Here is a 23,550-nt window from a genome sequence, read left to right as displayed (position 1 = left end):
CTCCTCACATAGTTAATTTTATAGCAATATTAAAGTGAGATGAGGGTTAGGAGTTTCAAGAAGGAAAATCAAACATTTGCAGTTTGCATCCTTATGAGTACTATCATCCAACCCCTTGAAAATAAAATAAATCACCCCTTCAACACTTAAATACTGACTTTCATCCTTTAACTGCAGGTACAAGCAGCCTTGTTGGGGTTTATACACTACTCACATTAAAGGACATTCAGGAGAGTTGTGTGTACCCCCTGCAACAAACTGTATATATATATATATATATATATATATAAAAAAAACTTTTTTTAAAAATAATAATTTTTCTGTCACTTCTTCTTTCTGTTTTTTCTCTCTGTCATTCCACATGTTTTAACCTTATTCACTATCATACACCTTGTTTTAATCCTATTTACTTTCACTCACTGTTTTTTTAACACCTTCCCTCAGGGTTGTTGTTTTAGTCCAGTTCTATCCTTACCTCTTACTCCACATCCTTTACTCTCTTTCTTTTTAATTTGAAGATTCACTCACATTCTCCAAGTAACTCGTTTATTATTCTTCTACTCTCTTTTTTTCTTTCACTTCCTTTTCTATTTTCTTTTTCTCAATTTTACCCTCTTACATCTTTCTTTGTATAATTATCTATTATACAGTATTTCTGTGTTACTCCCTCTAGCTGTCTTTCTTTTAACATTATTCTCTGTCTCCTTCCCTTATACTCACTCTTTATTTTTTTTTAGGTTCGCTTCCGGTTTGCGCGCGAACCAGGAAGCGAACCAAAAAAAAAAAAAGATTGCCAGAGTGCTAAACATTTTAGCAATTTTTTTAATAAATGGGAGGTAGTTCTGAAAAGAACTTTTTTTTATTGTTTTTGTTGTTTTATATTTTTTTTAGTACTTTTCTGAACATTTTTTTTGTTGTATTTTTTGAACAATTTTATTTATTTTTTGTTTTTTTTTGAGAGGGAACAACGAAAAACAGGCATTAGAAAGGGCTCAACAGGAGCAAAAAAAACTTTTTGGGGCGTTTCGAGCACTTGTGATTTTCAAATGCTCTATTCATTAAATTTACACTCCTCTCCCCATAACAAAGTAGTGCACCACAATAAATGCACACTAGCTTCATGTGCGCAAAATTGTTCTGAATACTTGGGACCGTCTCCCTCGCCTCTGGTCCCGATAGACTTTCCTGTGACGAGGTACTGGCCACAGGAGTTTGTGGGTTTTCTTGGAGGTGACGCACCTCAGCAACACTGTAATTAATTGGATGCCACCTCTGCATGTGGCGGTGCATAGTATAGTTTCCAAAACTATACTTTTTGTCTGTGCCTCGGGACAGAACTGCTTTGCAAATGAGGCATGTCACATGTCGGGCATTGACCTTTTTTTGGCCTTGAGGGAAAGAAAAAAATTGCCAAATAAAATTCTTTGTGGTGGGATTGCCGGGGCTGTTCAGGCAAGAATTGTCTCTGCTGTACCTGCTGTACCTCCTCTTCCTCTTCTTCCTCCTCTTCCTCTGGGTTTGGAAGGAACTGTGTAGGTGGTCCTTCCTTCCTAGGTGGTTGTGGTGGTGGTGGGGGTCCACCAGCTGCAGCTACTACTGATGCCATCACTGAATAATGAGAAACAGATCTTGCTCTCACAAAGTTGAAAGTCAGAGTGAGGAAAAAAGGTGGGGGCTTTCATCATTTGGGAAAAAAATGTTCTAAACCAATGAAAAGTGTTATTTTCAGGTCACATGACCTTTTACGCTTACATTACGCGTCCCGCTACGCACCCGGAGCGCTTCCGGGGTGCTGCGCTTCGCGCTCCGGAGCACTTCCGAGTGCGCTAACGCGGCGCGTCATACGACGCATTACGCGGCAACGTGATACGTCACGCTTACGCAACACGTCACGATGTTGTTTTTGAACGTGGCAGTTGCGCTAACAGAACGTTTCCCGGTGCGCGGAGCGGGTCGCGGCACCAAATTGAGCTAACGGGAAGCTACCCGGTGCGCGGACCGGTAGCGAAACAAAACAAAATAATAAAAAAAAAATATATACATAAAAAAAATTATATTAAAAACATATAAAATATATTTTTCCTTTAAAAGAAGAATACATTTTACAGCTTTTGATATTTGCTATTAAAAAACCATTGAAATTCACTGAAAAAAACCATAGGTTATAGACCATATATAGTTAGGAATTAGCATTTACAAAACCATGAAAATTCACTGAAAAAACCATAGGTTATAGACCATATATAGTTAGGAATTAGCATTTACAAAACCTTATTTTACTCACACAAAACCATTGAAATTTGCATATATAGTTAGTGGCACTAACTATATATCGCGCACCCGCAATCCACTGCTGATGATGTCACATATTACATCATTCATGACATGGTCAGTGACATCACTGATGACAACTCAAATGACATCACTGATAACATCACTGATGACATCATTCATGTGATAATACGATGAACATCTTCAGACTCTAATATAACCTTAGATACACTCAGTGTAAATAGACACTCACAGATTGTCACTCATCCATGGAGTTACTCATACACCTAGTCAGTCATGCAAAGAATCAATCACACCTCCATTTCCTCAACTATACAGTTATACACACCTTACTTATTCAAACATATTCTAACACATATTTACTCTCTTATACAATCACTGATACAAGTTTACAATGATCCATGCAGCCACTCACACATTCACTGGCTCTTATACACAGTAATTTATATATGTCAGCTCTCACATGTACTGTGTTTTACAAATGTACTTACTTTGACATGTAGCACTAAGATATCCTTTCACTCACCAATACACTCACGCACACAGTCAACCACCCATACAGCTGTTTCCACATGCAGTTTCGAACCCATACATATAGTGAATCAACTGTTCACACATCTATGCACAGAGTCACACACCTCCCAGCCACCCACACACACACACTCACTCTCCCATACAAATACTTGGGCAACCAATCAATAACCCATATAGTTACTCATATAGCTACTGATCAACACATGCAGCAGTTTACAGAACAACAGATATATTGATGCACAAATTAAGACAGTTTAGTCACTAACCCATGCACTCGGTGAGACACATTTAATCACTCTCTCATACAGTCAGTCATGCACCTACTAAATCCTTCATCCAGACACTTATACATCCACTCATTCTTCAATATGTAAGACATATTTTAACTTTACAGAAACATACAGTCACTGGATGTTGTCATCAGTGATGTTATCAGTGATGTCATTTGAGTTGTCATCAGTGATGTCATCAGTGAGGTCACTGACCATGTCATGAATGATGTAATATGTGACATCATCAGCAGTGGATTGCGGATGCGCGATATATAGTTAGTGCCACTAACTATATATGCGAATTTCAATGGTTTTGTGTGAGTAAAATAAGGTTTTGTAAATGCTAATTCCTAACTATATATGGTCTATAACCTATGGTTTTTTCAGTGAATTTTCATGGTTTTGTAAATGCTAATTCCTAACTATATATGGTCTATAACCTATGGTTTTTTCAGTGAATATATATATATATATATATATATATATATATATATATATATATATATATATATTTGTCTAGAAAGACTACTAATACACAAACCATGTAATTTTTGGCCATTTCAGGACAAAACTCAAACGTAAATGCCCACTTTTCCATATAGAAATTGATGACAGTGTTGCTTTTGTATTTATTACTAAAATGATCATGTGAGTTAATTGAAGCACAGGGAATGGGAAGTAAAGTGATTGGACATGCATCTCCGAAGCAGGTGATGTGGGAAGTCTATGTTTAGAGCTCTGGTCCGACAGCTTTGTAACTTCACCCCTAGACCACATCTCTGGTTTCATATCAACTCCATGAGATTAGCCTTTTACATATACAGTAATGTACTCGCTTATGACCATATCACTTTATAAGCCTCACTGGCAAGCCCGGCCAACTTTGCAATTCAAGGGCCGGGCGAGTACCTCATCTGCGTTTTAATGAAGGGGTGCTTCAATCATACGTACACCGACGAAACGTTCATAGTATAAGAATAGAAACTCTTCCTTCCCAATAGGGAGGGCTCATAAGAAGCGTCCAGGAAGGAATTGCAAGCTGCAACTAATGGTCACTTACACCACAGCATTGATCAGGATTCACAAAACGTCGTTACGGTGTTACGTGGAAAAGGCCGAGAGGAACAAAAAAAGGTACCCCAACACTTTCAGAAATGCCCAGTTTGAAGGTCTTTCAAGTGTGGGCACAGCAAGTAAGTTAGAGATGATTGAATAAGAACAAAAAGGAATGCCGAGGAAGACAGTGCTAAAATACCACAGTAACTCTTCAGCTACAACAGGTGTTCTCTGGAGGGGGAAAACAGCGAAAACCGAAGGTTTCTGGGTTGATCTCTCGTCGGCAAGGAAAGCTTGTGTGAATGTTTATTTTAATAGGCACTGATGATGTGCTCTCTGCCTTTATTGAAGCTCGACATAAAGACAAAAGCGCTTCCACGTTTAGTCAAACCGAAATTTAAATTCCTGGAAAGAAGGTCTCCAGATGCAGTGCGACTGATCCCTCGCTGCCGACGTGCACACAATGAGTCTGACCCTCACAAAAGAACCAGCGTGAAAACCTGCCTTGGCCTCGGAGATCAGATAGTCAAGCCCCTAAAACATGGATTCCTTATTTAACAAACATGACATCATAGTGTTCCTTTTTTAAAAAAAAAAAAATCACGTTAATGCAACTGCATTCCATGAAAGTTACCCTCTCTTGTGACAAAAAAAAATGTTCATAATCCCCTCGTTATGCCGCTCGGCAGTTGCCGAATACTCCCATGAAGAAAATATCAAAAGTGCCAAAGATCTCAATAACTCGTATTTGCTCTTCACCCCTCCGTGCCAGGCAGGCCCTGTGCAACGTGACAGTCAGCACCTGCCACTGACCACTTTACACATCGAGTTGGTGCCTGCAGCCTCGCTTTATGTGATGCATGCCAGAGGTTACAAAATTGTTCACTTTGGCAGGAAAGTTTCCATTTTAGAGTACAACGCCTTACAGAATACAGTTTGTGCATGTGAACGGCAGTGTTTCACTGAATACTGAGAAAAGTAAACACTCAGTACATTAGAAACAAAAGAGGGCCCAGACTTCTCCTTTAAGGGCTTTGTGTTACCGTGCCCCCACTACTGCAATGTACTTTGTCCGCAAGGGCACATATTAGGTCTGACATTTCATTAAGTGCATTTTTGTAGGTCCTTGGATTTGGGCACTGATTTTCCATTTATTACCCTTTGCAATATGTATGGGATGAGGTTTGTTCAGCCTTCTAAATTGAAAAAGCAATTGGGAAACCATGGCGCTGTTCTCTATTATACACAAATAAATTAATTTTGATGCCGTGGCTAGAAATAAACGTGTTATAAAGGCAATTATACTTACTGTATTAAAAGCCCACAAGGCGAAAAAAAAAAAAGTTACAACTAGTATTTTTTCCGGTTTTGGTCTTGGCACGCGAACATCACTGAATGCATACACCGTAGAATGCAAAAATGAGGAAACTGTATCAAATGCTGTTCTTGAATGGCACGAAATCTCCATTCTCTGGCATATGCACATGTACACTGAAAAGCAGCTTGAGCACGGCTGGCGTGCGGTACCTGGGTATGCTTCACAGCCCTGGATTCTACAATAAAAATATAAATCTGTTAATTTGATCTGGCGGCCACATGAAATGTAAATCCCACTGTCTCGAGATAGATTCAAATGTCAGGACAGGCTCCTTCTGTATTTCACAATGTAGTTCCTTGGCACGGGTCCAGGTAAGCTCGAGGCACCTACAAAAGCCCATCTCCCCTGCTGCAAAAATCAGCCATCATGGGCGCTGGGTCAGTTTGCTCTTATTCTCTTCCTGTTCATGGAGTTTAAAGTGCGTGTAGGCCAAGATGCCGAGCAAGGTACAGCTGATTCCGAGACCCTGGTTCAGCGACAGAGGGTCCTGAAACAGGATGTAGCCTCCCAGCAAAGTGATGCAGAACTTGAAGTGCCCAAACATGTTGTATCTGCAGACCTTAGTTAAGGAGGATGACCGTTGTGTATACATGGGGTCGCAGGGTAGTACACAGTAAGAGGTAGACAGAGCAAATGCATCAGCATCCAACATTACTTGTCTTCATCTGCAAAGAGACACGTTTTAGGCCTTGGCAATGCAGACCTTAAAAGGAAATCTAAAACGGGGGGTAAAAAACACTTAAGTTTCACTCTAGGGTAAAGGTGCATCTGGTGCGCCACTTTAAAAAGAGCAACGATTCCCCAGTTTCCATCTCTGAAAGCCTGGCAGGCTCGTCCCCACCTCACCCTGCCCCACTCTTTACCATGTTCAGGTGCAAAAGATCTGAAGCAATGACGTCGTCAGAATCGAATGATGTCATCAGGCAGGTACAGTTCCGGTTTGAAACTGGAAGCTGAACCTTCCTTCCTCTGGCTACGTCCACTGCCCACCGCACGTTCTGAGATAGTTATGCAAACTTGCTCCTCTGCAACCTTTACAATTCCTGCAAACGAAACAAGCTAAAGCAAGCTGTGTGATTTAAAAAGCGAATCTTAAAAAAACCCATTCCAGTTTGGCAACACATGCATTTAAAAAATGCTCATATTCTCAGTTCAGACCGGTTGCATTTACAGGACATGTCAGGGAAAGATAAAGGGATTCGCTCAACCAATGACGTCAGTAAAAGAATGGGCATGGCAGTATGACAGGGAGGAGCTTCGAGGAATGCTTTCGTACACAAGTGTAATTATGTAAACAGTCTGAAAGCAAGAGACGTCATTCTTCTCTGTACTGGAGGTCATCTGTCCCACATAAATAGTTTTCAGCACCTTGTCCAGTTAGAGCATTGGTGGTTCACTAAAGCAACCACGAGATAAAATACTTCTGCTCTGGATCCTTTCGAGGAAGAGGTAACAGTTGCATTGTGTGTAGAAAAAGTTGCAATTTACTGCAAGCGTGGGCACTTGGAAATATCAAGATTCGTCTTTCACGGATATACCCTCACACACACAAAATGAGATAATACCACAAATATCTATTAAAACAACATCGCGTCCTACTCGACTTTCAGACCAAAGCCCTACAAAAGAGAAAGGAATACTTCACACAGGACAGAAAATGTACATAAATGTAGAGCTGTGACACGTATGGGACCACAATCCTCTATAAATTAGAGGTAGAAAAGAGAGCATCAAAAGGATACGTAACAGGTGAGGTTGTTCCAATGATCCAGTAGATGGACAAGTTCACCGAGAATGCTATGATTCCTGAAAGCACCACCAGACTCTGCAAGCAAAAAATACAGACAACATGAAATACTGAACCTAGTCAAAACTCGCGGCAGGATTATCCATGTTAGCCAGTTTGTTTTATTTAATTGTTTCTATCAACAGACCGCCAATTTAATTTATATTAAAAGTAATTATGCATTTTCAATTCCTGCTACCAGATTTACATCCCTTCTATTTTACACTTTTAAGGCAAATTTACATCATGAAGCAAACTACACTGACCTAAAAATAAAAAATGCAGATTTCCACGTAAAAAATAAAAAGGTATGCCCAGGCTCTGCGTCCAACCTTCCAACCCTGCGCGCAGCCGACTAGATCATGTAACAATATAAAGAGTATAATTTTAAGTAAAACAGATATGCAGGCTTTTTCAAAGGGTCGGAACACCAAACAGGCCTTTTAGCTTTTTCAAAGGGGTCTTCACATCAACATATATAAAGCTGGCTTGTTGGCTTTATCAGTAAATCGACAGTCATTTATCAATAGCTATCATTGAATGTACTTCAAAACATATACATGGCAATACATTCATAACCATCACTGTCACACATTAAAGTATTTCTCTTCAACACAACCATAAACGTGTGAGTCTTTCTTTAACATTCTTCAAGCCACAAAATGCAGCTATAGAACCAGCCACAAGGCGTCCTTGCCCTCTAGCTGAAGAGCTTGCAGCCCCAGTTCGGAATCCTTTAAAAACAAATGGTAATCTCTCCTGGTATCATGCGTTTAATAACTCAGGAGACATACAGTTAAAAATAAAAGTTCCGGGGGGTTGAGGTTCTCCCTGCCTTATAACAACATGTTGATGGTGGCCTTGGGTAGTTTGTGGCACAACACAACAGCAACAAATAATGTAAATCTGCCATTAAAGGGCATATCTGGATGCTCCTGGCCGGGAACAGAGAATAATAAAAGAGTGCATCCTGCCACCCTATTATTTTTTGATTAAAAGTTTGGGTGTCCTAGTCCCACCAGAGACATCCACAGTTTTAGTGTAATTGGTGCTCCTAACACGGCAACTGCTGGCTATACCAGCCAGCACCCATCCTGGGTGCGGATCATTCTTTTTTCTCATGGGTGCCCCGGTACCTCTTGGGGCACCTACAACTTTCCTCACATTGGGCCTGCAGGGATGAGGGTGGGAATTTATCCCACCCAGTCCGGTCAGCTACCTTGCCAGCATCCATCCTTGGGTGTTGGTCAGAGGAGCCGGCGTGTGATCTTTTCTGTTCCGGGGAGCAATTTTTCTATGTGCTCCCCTGGAAATGGGGCAAGGAAAGAGGAGGAGGAGGGGGGACATCCTTCTGTTCCCTGCCTGCTAGAGCACAGGCAGGGAGATCGATATCGGCTCCAGCCTGGAAAGGTTTTTTTATGGCGGGAGCCATAAAATAGTCCCTGCCTACGCTCTAGTAGATGAACATCAGTGTCCTGGGGGTTGGGTTCCCGGGACAAAGTATTCATGCATACTGTCAACCCCTCGAGCCCTGGCCTATCCTATGGGTTTTGAAAATCAAATGGATGGGAGCCGGCCTCTTTTTGTTTTTTTAAATGTTGCCAGGAACTGCGGTTTCATTAAACCCCCACCGCCCCAACCAGGCATCCCCTATCCTGCCCCCATATATTTTTTGGTAAACCTTTTTTGAGTACAGGGGATTGAGTCCCAGAGTCCTAAAATGGCAGCAGCAACATCTTTGTTGCTATTGTGGTACCTATCAGCTCATATTTTATGAATCAAAAGGTCCTCTAAGACTATTTAAATATGTACATTTTGAAACTTAATTTCTCAAATACTACTGAACGTATTAATATCAAATTGCAAAAAGCACGTTTTCTGGATCAAGATCTAGATTTCTGCCAACATTGGTTTAATTCCATTCAGCCATTTTGGCTGCAGTGGTGTCTAGCTATCCAACGGAAGACTGCATTTGGGAGCAAGTTTTGCCCCGTTGCCCCTTTTTCATAGGTCCTTGCTTGAAGGATACCCCCAAAATTTTCCAGGAAGGAGTGGAGAAGAATGAGACTTTTTTGTGAATATTAATCAAACGGTGCCAAAATTATTAGCAAACAAAAAATCCTAAGGAAACATGGCCCTAATTGTAAGTACCCAGTGGCGACTGCCACTGGGATATATAAAGATCATATATTAGTAGCTCCATATAAATACATAGAGGTCAGGTATGTTCTGCAGTGGTTCTGTCACTGCATATGTCTGTGTATCCATCCATCCATCCATCCATCCATCCAGCCAGCCAGCCAGCCAGCCAGCCAGCCAGCCAGCCAGCCAGCCATCCATCCATCACGTACTGAATGGGGTAATGGTTACGTCACAGGAGCACTTGCACTGTCAATGACAGCATGTTCTGATTTACAGCCACCTGAAAATAAGTGCTTTAGATTCAGAACTGGTTAGCCAGTTAAATTTTTTTAACAGTTCTTTCATTTATTTGCTTCTCTTCGTTTCATTTTAAAATTTCACATGGGCAAGGGGTAGAATCTAGGGGGTAAGGTTTCATATTAGGGAAGGCAAATATGTGGTGAGCAAATCCCAATCTAAATCGAACGAATACAAACTGGTGCATGAGATTAAGAGTATAGGTTACATAATGATTTCCTTCTCTCACAATCCAACCGGACTTCCCTTTTATCGGTCATGAAAGTTTCTTTGATAGACAATTTAGTAAATGAGGTTACCGATAAAGGGTTGGTCCAGACAGGAATCTTAAATAATTTGCTGTACTAAGCATTAATATAACTTAACCAAGGACAAACAGTCTAAAATAATTAACTTGGTAAAACTGGTGTTGTCTTTGGACGATATGGAACACCAAAGCAACAAGGGGTGAAGTGTAACTATATCTGTGAGGTACTGTAGCCCTACTGCTCTATGAATGATCTCGGAAGAGGCCGAAGTAGGTAGACGGAGTAAGTGTTTGGGGAAACCATTTTCCTCCTTCTGGGGAGCCTTACTATTATGGTGGCCCCACACACCAGCCCCATATGTTGCAATAGATAAAACCCTTGTCCTATAGATTGCCATCATCGTTCTACATGGTTTGTCCCTTGACCCACAAATCATTAGACAAGCTTTGCTTTTATTAATAATCAGTTTTCTGGCAGCAATAATATCTCCAAAAATGTCCATTAAACGCTGTGGCCCCACCGGGGTCCTGGCCAGCAAGACAGCATCAACTGCATACAAAAGCACTGGTGTGGGGTGCACAGCAACTTGGGGAGCGTCGGCATGCACTGTTTGTAAGGTCTTGTCCCCCCCATTTATAAAAGAAAGAAAATAGTAAAGGGGCAAGTACACAGCCTTGCCGAATACCCTGTTTGACTGCAAAGTTATTGGTGCATTTGCCTCGTGGGCATAGCGTACTTTACACACTAGCTTCTTATATAATCATGCCAAAAAGTAAATATTAGGCCTAGGCGCTCCCATAGCGAGCAGAGTAGTCCAAAGGATGGTATGGTCTACTAGATTGAAAGCACCGCTCAAATCAGCAAAACAGAGACCTAGTCTTCCACCTTTGGCATATGTATATTTACCTATTAGTAGGTCCAGATACACGCATGGCTCTAGGGTCCCCACACCTTTCCTAAAACCAAACTGTACCGGAGGAAATATTGAGCATTCACAGGCCCATTCTTCTAGTCTCTTAAGCAGGACTTTGCTCATCACTTTTGCAGATGAGTCGAACAATGAAATTGGCTGGTAATTCCTAGGATCTAACTTATTACCATTCTTAAAAATTGAGACTATGGTAGACTTTATCCACGAGGGCGAAATCACTGTTGTTGCAGACATATTGAAGACTCTAGTTAAAATTGGGGCTCATAAATCGACGGTGACCTTACAAAAAATCTACTGGGACCCCATCTGGGCCTGGGGCTTTGCCCCGTTTACTATCTTTCAAGGCCCATGACACTTCTTCTATAGTAATGTCCAGGGGTAAGGGGGACCAGATCAACTGTTCCTTACTTTGGGTAGTCGCCATTTCTGCAATCGGAGAGCTACAAATTTCAACCCAGGCATCACAGAGGACATGTGACAACAATTTGGGAAGGAGTTATCCTTTAGGAAAAGGGAGTTAACAGTATCCCAGAATAATTTACGATCTGCTGTATCCGCAGCCCGTGACAATTTGGGCCATGGTGGCTAGAAGCACCTCTTTACAATTGAATCTGAGAGATTTAATCAACAGAAGATTATCTCTGGGTTGACTGCAAAGGGCAAATTTTAAATCCCTAGAGGCTATAGTAATTGCGTGGTCAAACCATCCTCTACATTTAACATGGCCTATTTTATTCGGGTGGGTCATAAGTGCATCTACTATGTTGGTAATGCCAGTAAAACTATGGAGTAACTGATTGGGGGTGACTACATCTTCCAGGCAACAAATGATATCGTTAGAGCAAATATCGTGCAAAATTTGGGTTGGGTCCTCTCCATCCCACTTTATGCGGACCCCATTTGGTCTTATTGGAGCAACGTTGTTAATACTACTAAAAGGTGTGTCACTGGTCTTGCCCCAGAAAAAAACTGTCAATATAATTCAGTTATTGTCACTCAGTCCCGTCCTGGCAACCCTAGGTATGGTACACCACTTGCATGCATTAGCTGATATTAGCATATGGTCAATAACAGATGTAGAATTCCTCCCTATAAAGGTTTGTATGGGGTCCCCATTGCTATTGCAAACCCCTTTTTTAATAAGTGTAAATCAAACTTGGTAATCAAAGAGTTCAACTGATCACCATATTCGTTGTGAGGGAAGTGTAAATAACCAGTCCCAGCCTAATCAGTGACCCCCACATACCCATGTAGCAGAAAGTGGGCATAGGTGAATGTTACAATCTCCTGCCCAAATTAATATAAAGCGATTAGTAATGGACTGGAGTAAAGTCTCCAATCCCCCTTCAAGAGCCGAGACCACATTACCCTGGGTGTTATTAAAAGCATGATTATAAAAAAGTAACCAAAACCATGCCCAGGCCTCCCCTAAATGTTAGCCATAAAATTAATAAATGAGGGCCTATAGTTGTTTTTTTCTTTATGCTTACCGGGAGCCTATTCGATAAAAGGACCATAAGCCCCTCTTTTGCAATCCCTGGAGTTGATGACTCGGCCTCCAGGCAGTGTTGAAAAACCCTCAAAATAGACAGGACCGATACACCACGTTTTCTGGATACATATTAAATCCAGGTCACTTATAAACTCCATCCACCCTATTGTACCCTGTTTTTTCGCTAACCCTCCTAGATTCCAGGTCGCGATTTTGTTACCACCCTCCATCCCTAAGCCAACACTACTAGGAGTTAACGAGTTAGAGGAAACAACTGCTAGGGGTATGGAATCTGCAGTTTAATTACAAAATGGCAACGGGTAGAATATCAGTAATACTGTGGTTGCCCTTAGGGACAGGGCTTGTATCCTCTTCCCTCCCTTCGTGGGGTAAGAGGTCCTTCACCGTATAAGGCCATGTCTCATGTCAATCAATGTCCTGGAGGCCACTCAGTATTTGGTATTTATAAGAGGCCGTCAACTGCCTTAATAACTTAATCGCCCACCAGGCAAGTGTATATTGTAATTAAATACAGGATATAGATATGCAGGCCCCCTCTTTTCAAATATATCAGAATTCAATGTCTCTTCATGTTTTAGATATTAGGTTCTCACACGCCTTGTCCCAATGATGACCTCACATCTATAGAGGTCTAAACACCATCGACCGTAGACATATCGCCTCATATTTTACTATATAAAAATAACTTAAGTATTCAAACGTCTTGTTTTTAGATGAAGCACGTTTCTTTATAGCTCACTTATCACTACACGTTCTTTCACTTAACTGTGAGCATTGGATCTTTCCTTACACTACCAAAAGAAAGATTTGAAATGCTTCAATAAGGTGCAGTGAATTAATGAATTGCTATATAACATTGTTTATCTGCCTGCTCTTAGTTTCCTGGTGGTAATGGTCTGGTCTTCAGATTAACTGAGACCTTGTGGTCCATCGCTTATATGTCTAATTGTCTAAGTGAACCACTGTTTTTCTGCAATACATCTTTGCATGTGGTCATTAGTACTTCTCATCTATTCCATACCTTCCTGCCCATCCACAGTTAGCCGCTGGTGAACGTGGAAAATTGCCAGTGAACTGAGAGGGAGACGAGCCAATGTGGTGGAGTCTTCTTTCAATAGACCACTCCAAAATCAAATTCTTGAAATGCAGTGAGCAAAACGAAAACTTCCACACGACATTAAGCGTCAAATGAAAGCAAAGGAGTGGGGCATGGTGCCTCTGGAGACCTGAAGTTATCTGATTACCCTATGCTTAACTGCAGCATCTCCTTCCCTCCGGTTGCAGCATGCACTGGCCCCTTTCACTAATGCCCATCAAGCTTCCCAGGTCAGAGATTGGTCATTGGAAATAAATAAACAAATAATGGGCTTAATGAGGACATGTAAATGCCAACTTACCAAAGCATCCAATGACCATGGTCCAAATATACCACCTTCTCCAACAACTGGTTCAAACATAGGTACAACAGCCATCAACATGACTGAAGACATTGGGGCCTGGTAGTAGAGCAGCTGCATGGAGTTCACCTGGAGTTCATGCTGCTTAGCTCCCACCCACTAGAAGAAATAGTAAGAATCAGAAGATGAAGGAGGCACACAGCAATCTATGTACAATGTGGACAGCCCGCAAGGCTAAATATCACAGGACAATAAGCATTATCTTAAAAACAGCACTGTCTCAAAGTCTGGTAAAATAAAAAAGGGACCACTGCAGATCAATGGTTGGTGTGTGTGTGTGTGTTTCCTGGACAACAATCATTGTAGCCAAAGGAATCCTTTAATGTACAAGCCATAAAAACAGAGAGTAAATCAGAGAAGGAAAACTTGAGCAGCTGTGATAACATTTACACAAAATTAATTGCAGAAAAAGCTCTACATACCTGTATGATAACTGATGTGAATCCACTAAGGAATATCACCAATAACCCAAAAAATATCCATTATAGTTTTGACAGAATTACTCACAAAGGTTCTGAACAGTCACTTAATCACAGATGGTCTATGTGCCTTTCTGTGTTCAAGACATGTTTGTTCATCTGCTCTGCCTCTCCTTGTAGTTTCTACCTCATCTTTACTTCAACTTATAACTAAGACTAACCCATCCCCTTAATGTCGTTTATTGCATCAATCAATCAGTTACAGGCTGATGCCTTCAATTTGTCTCCTAACTACCCCTCTCTTTATTGACCATTAGATAAATTATGGGTGCTCCCACTAAGTAGAAACAAGCGTTGCAATGCAATCGGTCTTGCCTTTGGGGCCTTATATGTATTTAGCTATGCAGCACATTAGCCTGGATACTAAAACATCTACTGTTCTTTAACATGGAGGGAAAGTAAGCACCAAACTGGGTGACACGCCAGGTATGGTAACACATGGAGAGAAATACTGCCTTTTTAGTGAGAAATGGTATAGTCCAAAGCTCTGTTTTTAATATAAAATCAGGGCCTTCGGTGGTCATATCACTGAAAATACAAGATTTGAAAAAAATATGGTCTACGGGTGCTTGTGGAAGACAATTCTATGGACTGGAATCTAGAGAATGCTAAAGTGATTCTGGTATTTTACTGACCTCTGCTGGTCGTTTTCTATCAAGAAAGTTAAACAGAGGCAGTTGCCAAAAAAAAAAAAAAGTCTCTCAGGAGAAAGCAATTCTGGTACTTTATGGACCTCTACTGGTTGTTTTCTTTCAAGACAGTTAAATAGAGGCAGTTGAAGAGAGAAAAAAAAGTCCCTAAGCGGAAGCAGACAAGTCCTAGGGCTGATCGGTAGAGCCCACAAAGTACATGCACATATAAGTGTATACTAAAGTATATACATGAGGTCTTGAATGCTCGATCTAAAAATAATGGGATTTAACTTTTATGGAAAAAGACATTGAACCTTTTATCAACCGGTTACACTGTTGGCAATCTATATCCATTAAAATAAGTGATTTTACCAGGAGAAAGCACAAACTGCAGAATTCTGAGGTAGCAAAATCAGTTAATTCGTTTATCTATACAGTCAGAAATACTGTACATTTAAATTGAGCTCCATCACAAGCCTCGTTCCAGTGTTACCTTCACTTCTCCCTCTGAACTTCCAGCTGTAAATTCAATAATCTCCAAAATGAAGGTGATCATATTCCCGTCCCTGGATCCATCTACTAAATCTCATAGCAATCTAGATGCAGAACTCGTTTAGCACATGCAACTCTCCACCAAAATGTAAACCTAACTTTCACTAGGGGTATAGAATAATTTGTAACAAACCCTTAATAAAGGTGGTTTTCAGGATATAATACATTATTATGAAGGAGATTACAAGGGGAATAGTTACCTCACCATCTTGTTGGACCTGTGCAAGCCGGAACTGAAGTAAACAATGCATAAAAAGATATCCTTGGCACAGGTACTTTTCAAGGAATCATTATTGTGCAGAGTAAACAACATAAGTTAACATGGTTTCACTCTCTCAACCTTGAAACAGTACAAGGTCTGAGGTCCAGAACCACATGTTCGGTCGCTAACATGGAACTTTTCCTACATTCACAATTATTGTCCATTTTCTTTAACTGACATTTTATTGAAGGTTGGATAAAAAAAATTTCCAAACATTTGTCATACAATGCACTGCTAAAATATAATTAAAGGTTACTAACCACTTGGTAAAGCGATGTAACCACCACACCAAGAGTTGCATATACGAGGCCAAGTGAATTAAACTTCACATCATAGTATGAATTCAGAATGACTCCAAGCGTTATCGGGATCTGAAAAAAAGAAAAAAGGGACAAGACAAATTTACTTATACCTACAACATGATCCGATTTTCGAATGTGTTATAATATTTTGCATGGTATAGGCATCTTTAAACGCAAGTACATCTCATTCCTCAAATTTGGATCGGTTACTATCTGCTACATTTGTGGCAGCAATTTGAATTGTGTTGTTGAAGGGAGGAGTCTTTTAGCTGCTTCTAGTATATGGTAAAGTGGACTCTTCTGTGCTCTAAACTGCCCCCTTCTGCAATCTGCCAAGATTCCCCCTGGCTACCTGGGCACTGGTCATCTGAAGATCTTGTCCTTATGGCTAAGGGCTTATTTTCATCATGATGGTATCAGACCACATTCTAATCAAAAGTAAATAATCAAGCCTGCCCTCTTGCCAAATCTTCAGCATTGATTTAAGCCGTTCTGATTGATCCATTTTAACCTACTGGTTTAGATAACATAACGTAATACGATTCTATTCTGAATCATAATGCTGAATTCTCTAAAAGGATCATTTACATTCGTTCCCATGTTTTATCCAGAATCCCTTCAAAAGCAACTGTAATGTGGATATTTGCCCTTTTGTGGAATCATGTGTTTCCCTGTATTTTTCAAGGTGGGTGAGCTGTATAATAAATAGCTGCTTCCTTGATATGGGGCAGTAAAACAGAATGTATGTGTGCGTACTGAGACTTATAAAGTTCTGTAATCTTAGTATCACCCCCCCCCCTCCCCCCCGGAGTTCCATCAACAATTAAATAGGATCTAGACCACGGCAACGCACTTTACGGCCGCAATAAACAAAAATCTCACCCGCAACCTCACTCGCAAGCTACAAAACATCCAGAACGCCGCCGCAAGATTGGCCCTCAAACTCTCTTACACTGTGGTCCCCCACGCCAGAAAGACCAAATCGGGAATCCTTCTCCTTCCTCGCAGCCAGAGCCTGGAACGCCCTACCGCTCCACCTCAGACAACATCACTCCCCATCTTCAGGAGAAACCTCAAAACTTGGCTCTTCGACAGACCCCCCCCCCTCCTTGATTGCCTGGTACCTGCACCTCCCCTCCGGCCAAGCGCCTTGAGACCATTATGGGAGGGTAGTCGCGTTCAACAAACACATGATTGATTGATTGATCTCTATCTTGCATCATCTGCAATGTGGATCTGTTGTATGATGGAACCACACATGCAGTTAACACGCATGCCTTTACAACGCCATCTGAACTATGCATGTGTCATTCCCACGCATGCTTTTACAACTAATATTTTGACAATACATATGCCTTTACCATGTCTGCCTTCACCACAAAAATATCATTGAAAAGGCATGTTTGGAAAAGGCACATGCATTGCCAAAATGTTATTAAAGTGTATAGTACGAAAACACCGGTTTCTCAGTAGACATGTAATTGCCAGAAGAGATGAATAAAAATCCATTACAGTCACAGTGAAAGCGGATGGCTGTCCTGCCATAAACTACGCGTACACTTGCTAACTATGATTCGCCCAACAGGCGTACTTCAGCACACACGTGAGCCAATCTTCAACAACCTGGAAACGGCTGAAAATGGAGACGGTTTTCCAAATTGGTGAAACGCTATGGCTGTTTCCAGCAAAGAGCAGCGTCAGGAGCTGGTGATCTGATCCGCCACACACCCTCCCTGCCCCCTGCACCACAGCGTGCGTTTCCCTCACCGCCCATGTTAAAAGACTGTCTTATTCCTTCGATGCGCCATGGACTTGGCCCCTTTTTTCCCACACAAACACATGACTTGGGCCATAATTAATACATGCTCATTCTATGTTGTAACTTTTATATAGAGCCTGCCCACTCTTGCAAAGCCTCAAAACGCTTCACAGGGTGCTTGCTTTCAGTGCCATACAGGGCTAAAGACGCCTATCTGGACGAAAGAAACACATGCCCTGAGCCCTTAAACCGAGGAACACTAACCCATACAAACTCCCTATTACCTAACCTAATAACTAACCCTAAAACCCAACCCTAAACACCAATCTAAGCCTACCACACATATGCCTATATAATAAATTCCTTTACATGTCCGCACAGACACCTATCAGCTAGGAGCATATGCAAGGTTACCTTCAGCATATTAAAAAGGAAAATACCATGTATTCTGTTTCCCCACTTGGACAAAAACTGAAAAGGCCACTGCTGGAGTGGGCGTTTGAAGAACACTAGTGGCAAAAAGGATGCTTTTCTCAAAGAATGAAATTGTGGGGTAAACCATTTAATATTTTGATCGTGTTTAACTGTGGAAGGTGTTATTCATAACCAACCTCCAATATATGGTAACTATACTTTTCCTTAGTTAGAAAGTAGCCAATTAAGGAGGGTTGAAGGAGAGTAAGAGGCGATTATAGTTTTAACTGAAGACCAACGACTAACATTTGGACTGTATGGGGCAGGGTTAGAAAAAGAGAACAGTTCAAACAGCTAAATAAAAGTGTTCCAAATATATATTTACCAACCAGGGAGAGGGAATCTAATCTGGTTTCCTTCATGTAGGATGGGCTTTGCATTATTCGAAAGACTGACTAAGTTTAAGGTACTGAGAAGCTAATGAAGAAGGTAAGCAGCAAGTGGGGTTTGAGGACTACATTGAAAACAGTAAAGGTGGTAGAGCAGCAGTGAAAGATGCAAGCCGACAAGACAAAAAAAATTATACCACAAGAATAACGGTTAATATACAAAACTCTAACACAGAGAGTAGATACTTAATGGAAGTCTGTTCAGTCAACAAAACCATGCACTCTGATATTACATAATGGAATATATATATATATATATATATATATATATGTATTAATATATATTCACTGAAAAAACCACAGGTTTCAGGGACGATATATTTAGGCTGACATTTCACTCGTACAAAACCAGAGAAATTCAGCCGTTCTAGTTAGCTGAGCCAACTATAACATGCGCCCCTGCAATGCACTGCTGATGACGTCACATTACATCACTCATGACATGGTCAGTAACATCACTCATGACATCTCAAATGACATCAATGATGACATCAACCACATAATCTCTGATGCACCTACTCACACCTCAATATAACCTATCATACACCCACTCGAAATTCCAGATGACCATTCTTTAAACCATTGGCACACCAATACCAGAATGTAAATACCCACTCACTGATTCATAGGTCTTCATACACATAATCACTCACCCATACAGGCACCCATACAGCCAGTCACTCACCAATACAGCCGCTGAGATATCCACTCATACACCCACTGATATACTGCCAGTCACCCATAGAGCTACTCACTCACCCAAACACCCAATCACACAGCCACTTATTTACTCATACAGAAACACACAGACTGACTGCAGATTATCCCAGCACCATGTGACTCTGGGCAATAGCTTGCTTAATCTTCCCAACGGCCCTCAGCGCCTAGAGAACCCGACGGGTGATTGTGCGCTTTACAAATGTGGATTATTATACAGTCACTGACAAACACACACCCACTCTCACAATCCCCCACTCACACAGTCACACATATACTCCAACACTCATATATACTGCCTTTCACATATGCAGTTAATCACCCATATACCACTGAAACATTCATTCACTCACCGACACAGCCATACGCACACTCACTCGCCCATACAGTCCCTCAAGATGCACTCATGAACTCATACACCCAGGGATTCACCCATTTATACATCCATACAGGGAGTCACACACCCCCTCACCCACCCACACAGACACTCAGGCACCCATAATGGTACTCCGATAACTAATCAATAACCCATACAGACACTCATGTATCTACTCACCAACTCATGCAGCCACTTACATACCAACTGACAAACTGATTCACACAGATTAGTCACTCACCCATACATTCACTAAGACATGTTTAATCACTCACTTATACAGTCAGTCACGCACCCACTAAATCATCCATACAGACACTCCTACTCACTCATTCTTCAATACACCACTATATAAAACTTTATAAATAAATATATAATTCTTAAACTTTTTAGAAACACTCAGTCACTGGATGATGCCATGAACAATGTCATTTGAGATGTCATCATTGATGTCACTGACCATGTCATGAGTGATGTAATATGAGACACCATCAGCAGTGCATTGCGGGGGCGTGAGTTACAGTTAGCTCAGCTAACTAGAACGTCTGAATTCCTCTGGTTTTGTTTGCGTCTAAATAAAGTATTTATTGAATTGAAAAAAAGCAATCCTAACCATATATCACTGTTGTAAGTCTGACCAAGTTTCCTGCGTGTCTCTGCTTTTACCTAGAAACATGTTACATAAAAATATACATACAAATAGTCGAATACAGGTGTTTCAAACAGCATACTCAGTAAATTTGTGTACAAAAAGGTGTATGTATTTCTTTCTGCTCATAATACAGGGCACATGGGTATTCAATAACATTTGAGGTGTTCTATAAAATATACATAAGACCTGCTTGTGCAACCGAATGACAGCAGAACGGAGAACATTTAACCACCTATAGGAGAAACAACCCGCTTTTTAAGCTGCCATCTTCAGATGCTGAACACATTTGAGAATACATATACAAGGTGACATATACCTCAGTCACAAGAGCACACAGACCTTTAAACTAGACAGCTTGCACTTCTCATTTGAGTACAGAAAGTGGCGTGAGAAGTGCAGAAAGCAGCAAGAGAAGTGCAGAAAAATAACGGGTGGTGTAGAAAGAGTAACAAATGTGCAGAAAGAGGCAAAAGGGGTGCAGAAAGAGGCAAGAGAGGAGCTGAAAATGGGAAGGGTGCAGAATGAAGCCAAGAGGGGTGCAGAAACAGGCAAGCGGGATGTAGAAACAGGCAAGAGGGATGCAGAAAGAAGCAATAGAACTGCAGAAGTGTTATGTCGCGGCTGTTCCACCGTTCCGAAGCGCCGCAAAACACATGCAGGCATCGGAAATCCTCACTTAGGGCAGAAGTGAAGTCCCGGTCTAGTTCTCAGCCACCAAAAGCACTTCCGGGGGAAAACGCTTAAACGCGTACTTTCCCGCCGGCTCGGTGCTTCCGATTCTTTGCTAAACCCGTTCTGAGCCCAGCAGACCACAGAGGTCCGACTCCTGCTGCGCTTCGTGACGACCCGACAGCTCCCGCCTGGAAGCGAGACCGGTAACGAGCGCAGCTACGCTGTTGGTGCTTTTTCCTTTCGCCGCTTCTGGCGTTTCACGTCCTGTTTCCCCTGGGGGTTTTCGTGCCGCGCAGGAGCGCTTTATTGAACCCTTTCGTGTTGGCAGCTATACAGTGCCTGAAATTTCCTTTGTTCTTGCAGCCGCGCAGGTGCGCTGCTGCTCATGTTTCTAGTGCACAGGAGCACTATTGACTAGATACTGGGCCGCGCTATAGAGCTTACCCTGGAGCCTATTATTAGGGACACACAGCGCAGGAGCGCCTTCACATTGGTTTACATTCACCGCGCAGGAGCGTTATCCCTTGGTTGTTTTTTTACTCACAGGAGCCTTTGAACATTGGTGGTTTTTCTTGCTTTCTTCGCTTTGCGCAGGAGGGCTTTCTTTTGGTGGGTTGCAGAAGCGCATGGACGCTTAACTGGACGACCTTCTCATTGGTCCTGCCGGTGCAGCACGCCATGGTGAGTCAGAGAACAGGGGCTCAGTCCTGCTTGTGTTTCGTGGTTATTCTCTGTATGGGAGTAGGGCTTTATTCTAATTGGGTCTTTTTCTCGTTTCCTCAGACGTGCCCAGACCCTAAACCTACTCCTCTTCCACCATGGCTCCTCTGTTCCCTTTTGGCTCCCTTCTCTGGTTCCATCTCGCCCTTGCTGGGTCCACTCCCACACGGGTTAGGTGGGTACAGGGGCGGTGGTCCTTGTCTCTGCGGAATAGCTTCACAAGCCCAGGTGAGCCTTGTGGGGCACCCGACAAGAAGGAGGCAAGGGAACTGTAGAAAGAGGCAGTCTAAGAGGCTGGAGAACTGCAGAAAGAGATGAGAGATGCAGAAAAAAGCTAGAGAAGTGCAGAAAGAACCAACAGAGGAGCAGAAAGAGGCAAGAGAGGAGCATAAAGAGGCAAGAGGGGTGCAGAAAGAGGGAAGATGCAGAAAGAAGCCATTAGCGATAAACATTCTTTCTAACTTCCTAATCCAAGCCCTCCATTAGAAATGGCCAAAATAAAGCTGTTCGCTGATTTTCTGATCCTGTACCTGAATCCAGAAAAATCTAACATTCAGAGAGCATTGGGAGAAATCAAGGCATTTACAGAATTGGGGTTTTACAGGGTCAACCAATCTAAAATGGAGCTTCTTTTATTTAATGCACCGGGAATAGAGCTGCCGGAAGGGCTGACATTTTTACCTCTTAAACCCATTGGATATCTGGGCCTGTATGTAACAGCTGACTTCCTTCAACTTTTTCACCTAAATTATGGTAGAACACTTGACAAAATAAAAAGTCTGTTAGGAAGATGGGCATTATTCGAGTAAAAGGTGACCATTCCAGGTTTCCAGAGGCCCTTGCACCACGCAGTAACACTTGTCGCTGCATTTCTGGTAACGTTTGAGCAAGAAACAAAGTTTTTTTGTTCAAGTCTGCTGATTATGCAGATGATGGATTATGTGGCAAATGCAGAAAATGTCTAATTATGCGAAAATCGGTGCAGCCGAACAGTCACATAATTCTAGTAGTCCTGCTCATACCTCTGACTAGGTCCAGAAGTGCTCCTCAGTGGTTCCATTTTTTGTCTCATTGATTTTATAGTTTAGCATCTATGGAAACAAGGAAGACTAAACTGGAGGTTACCACTCCACAACACAGACTACCATACCACATAATTACTCTCGATAACACATAATCCCACTCTACATATTTCCTATACACTAAATACCACATACCACATACCTTCTATCCACATAATTTTACTGCATAACATACCACATAATTCCACTACATACAAAGTACATCAACTCCCAAAAACATTAGTAAAAAACGTTTACATTTACAACATCAATAGCCCTAACTTTCGTAAACGCATAAACGCAAGACCTATTACATTGCAAATGCTTCTTCAACTAGTACTCGTTTTTTGAGAGGGGTGGAGAAAGGGGGCAGAGCCTCCGACCAGCATTCAGGAATTAAGCTGCATAGCACTTACAGGAGGTACCAGGAGGGGTTCTTGGCCCCAGAAGTCCCTCAGCAGTAAAGTGGACTTCATCCCCCAACCAGTAGTGTGCCAGGAGGTGCATTTGCAGAGTGGTGGAGAGAGGGGGCGTGGCCTACGAAGACCTCATAGCAATCACACTGTGTTGGATTTACTGGCGGTAACAGGAGGGGCA

General features: G+C 41.8%; 1 protein-coding gene across 1 annotated transcript in view; it reads right to left on the bottom strand.

The window, feature by feature from the left end:
- Positions 1–3,707: 3,707 nt before the first annotated feature.
- Positions 3,708–23,550, bottom strand: part of SLC35E3 (solute carrier family 35 member E3) — a 59,902-nt gene continuing 40,059 nt past the window's right edge. The window contains exons 2-5 of the mRNA XM_086919002.1: positions 16,092–16,202; positions 13,847–14,005; positions 7,275–7,357; positions 3,708–6,083 (exon numbers count right to left, since the gene is read on the bottom strand). Coding sequence (XP_086775128.1) covers positions 5,897–6,083; positions 7,275–7,357; positions 13,847–14,005; positions 16,092–16,202 — 540 coding nt within the window. The 3' untranslated portion in view covers positions 3,708–5,896. The remainder of the gene's footprint in view (positions 6,084–7,274; positions 7,358–13,846; positions 14,006–16,091; positions 16,203–23,550) is intronic.

The sequence above is a fragment of the Lissotriton vulgaris genome, chromosome 1_1, assembly GCF_964263255.1.
Source record: "Lissotriton vulgaris chromosome 1_1, aLisVul1.2, whole genome shotgun sequence".
In the NCBI taxonomy this organism is placed as follows: Eukaryota; Metazoa; Chordata; class Amphibia; order Caudata; family Salamandridae; genus Lissotriton; species Lissotriton vulgaris.
This window is presented reverse-complemented; position numbering and strand designations above follow the sequence as displayed.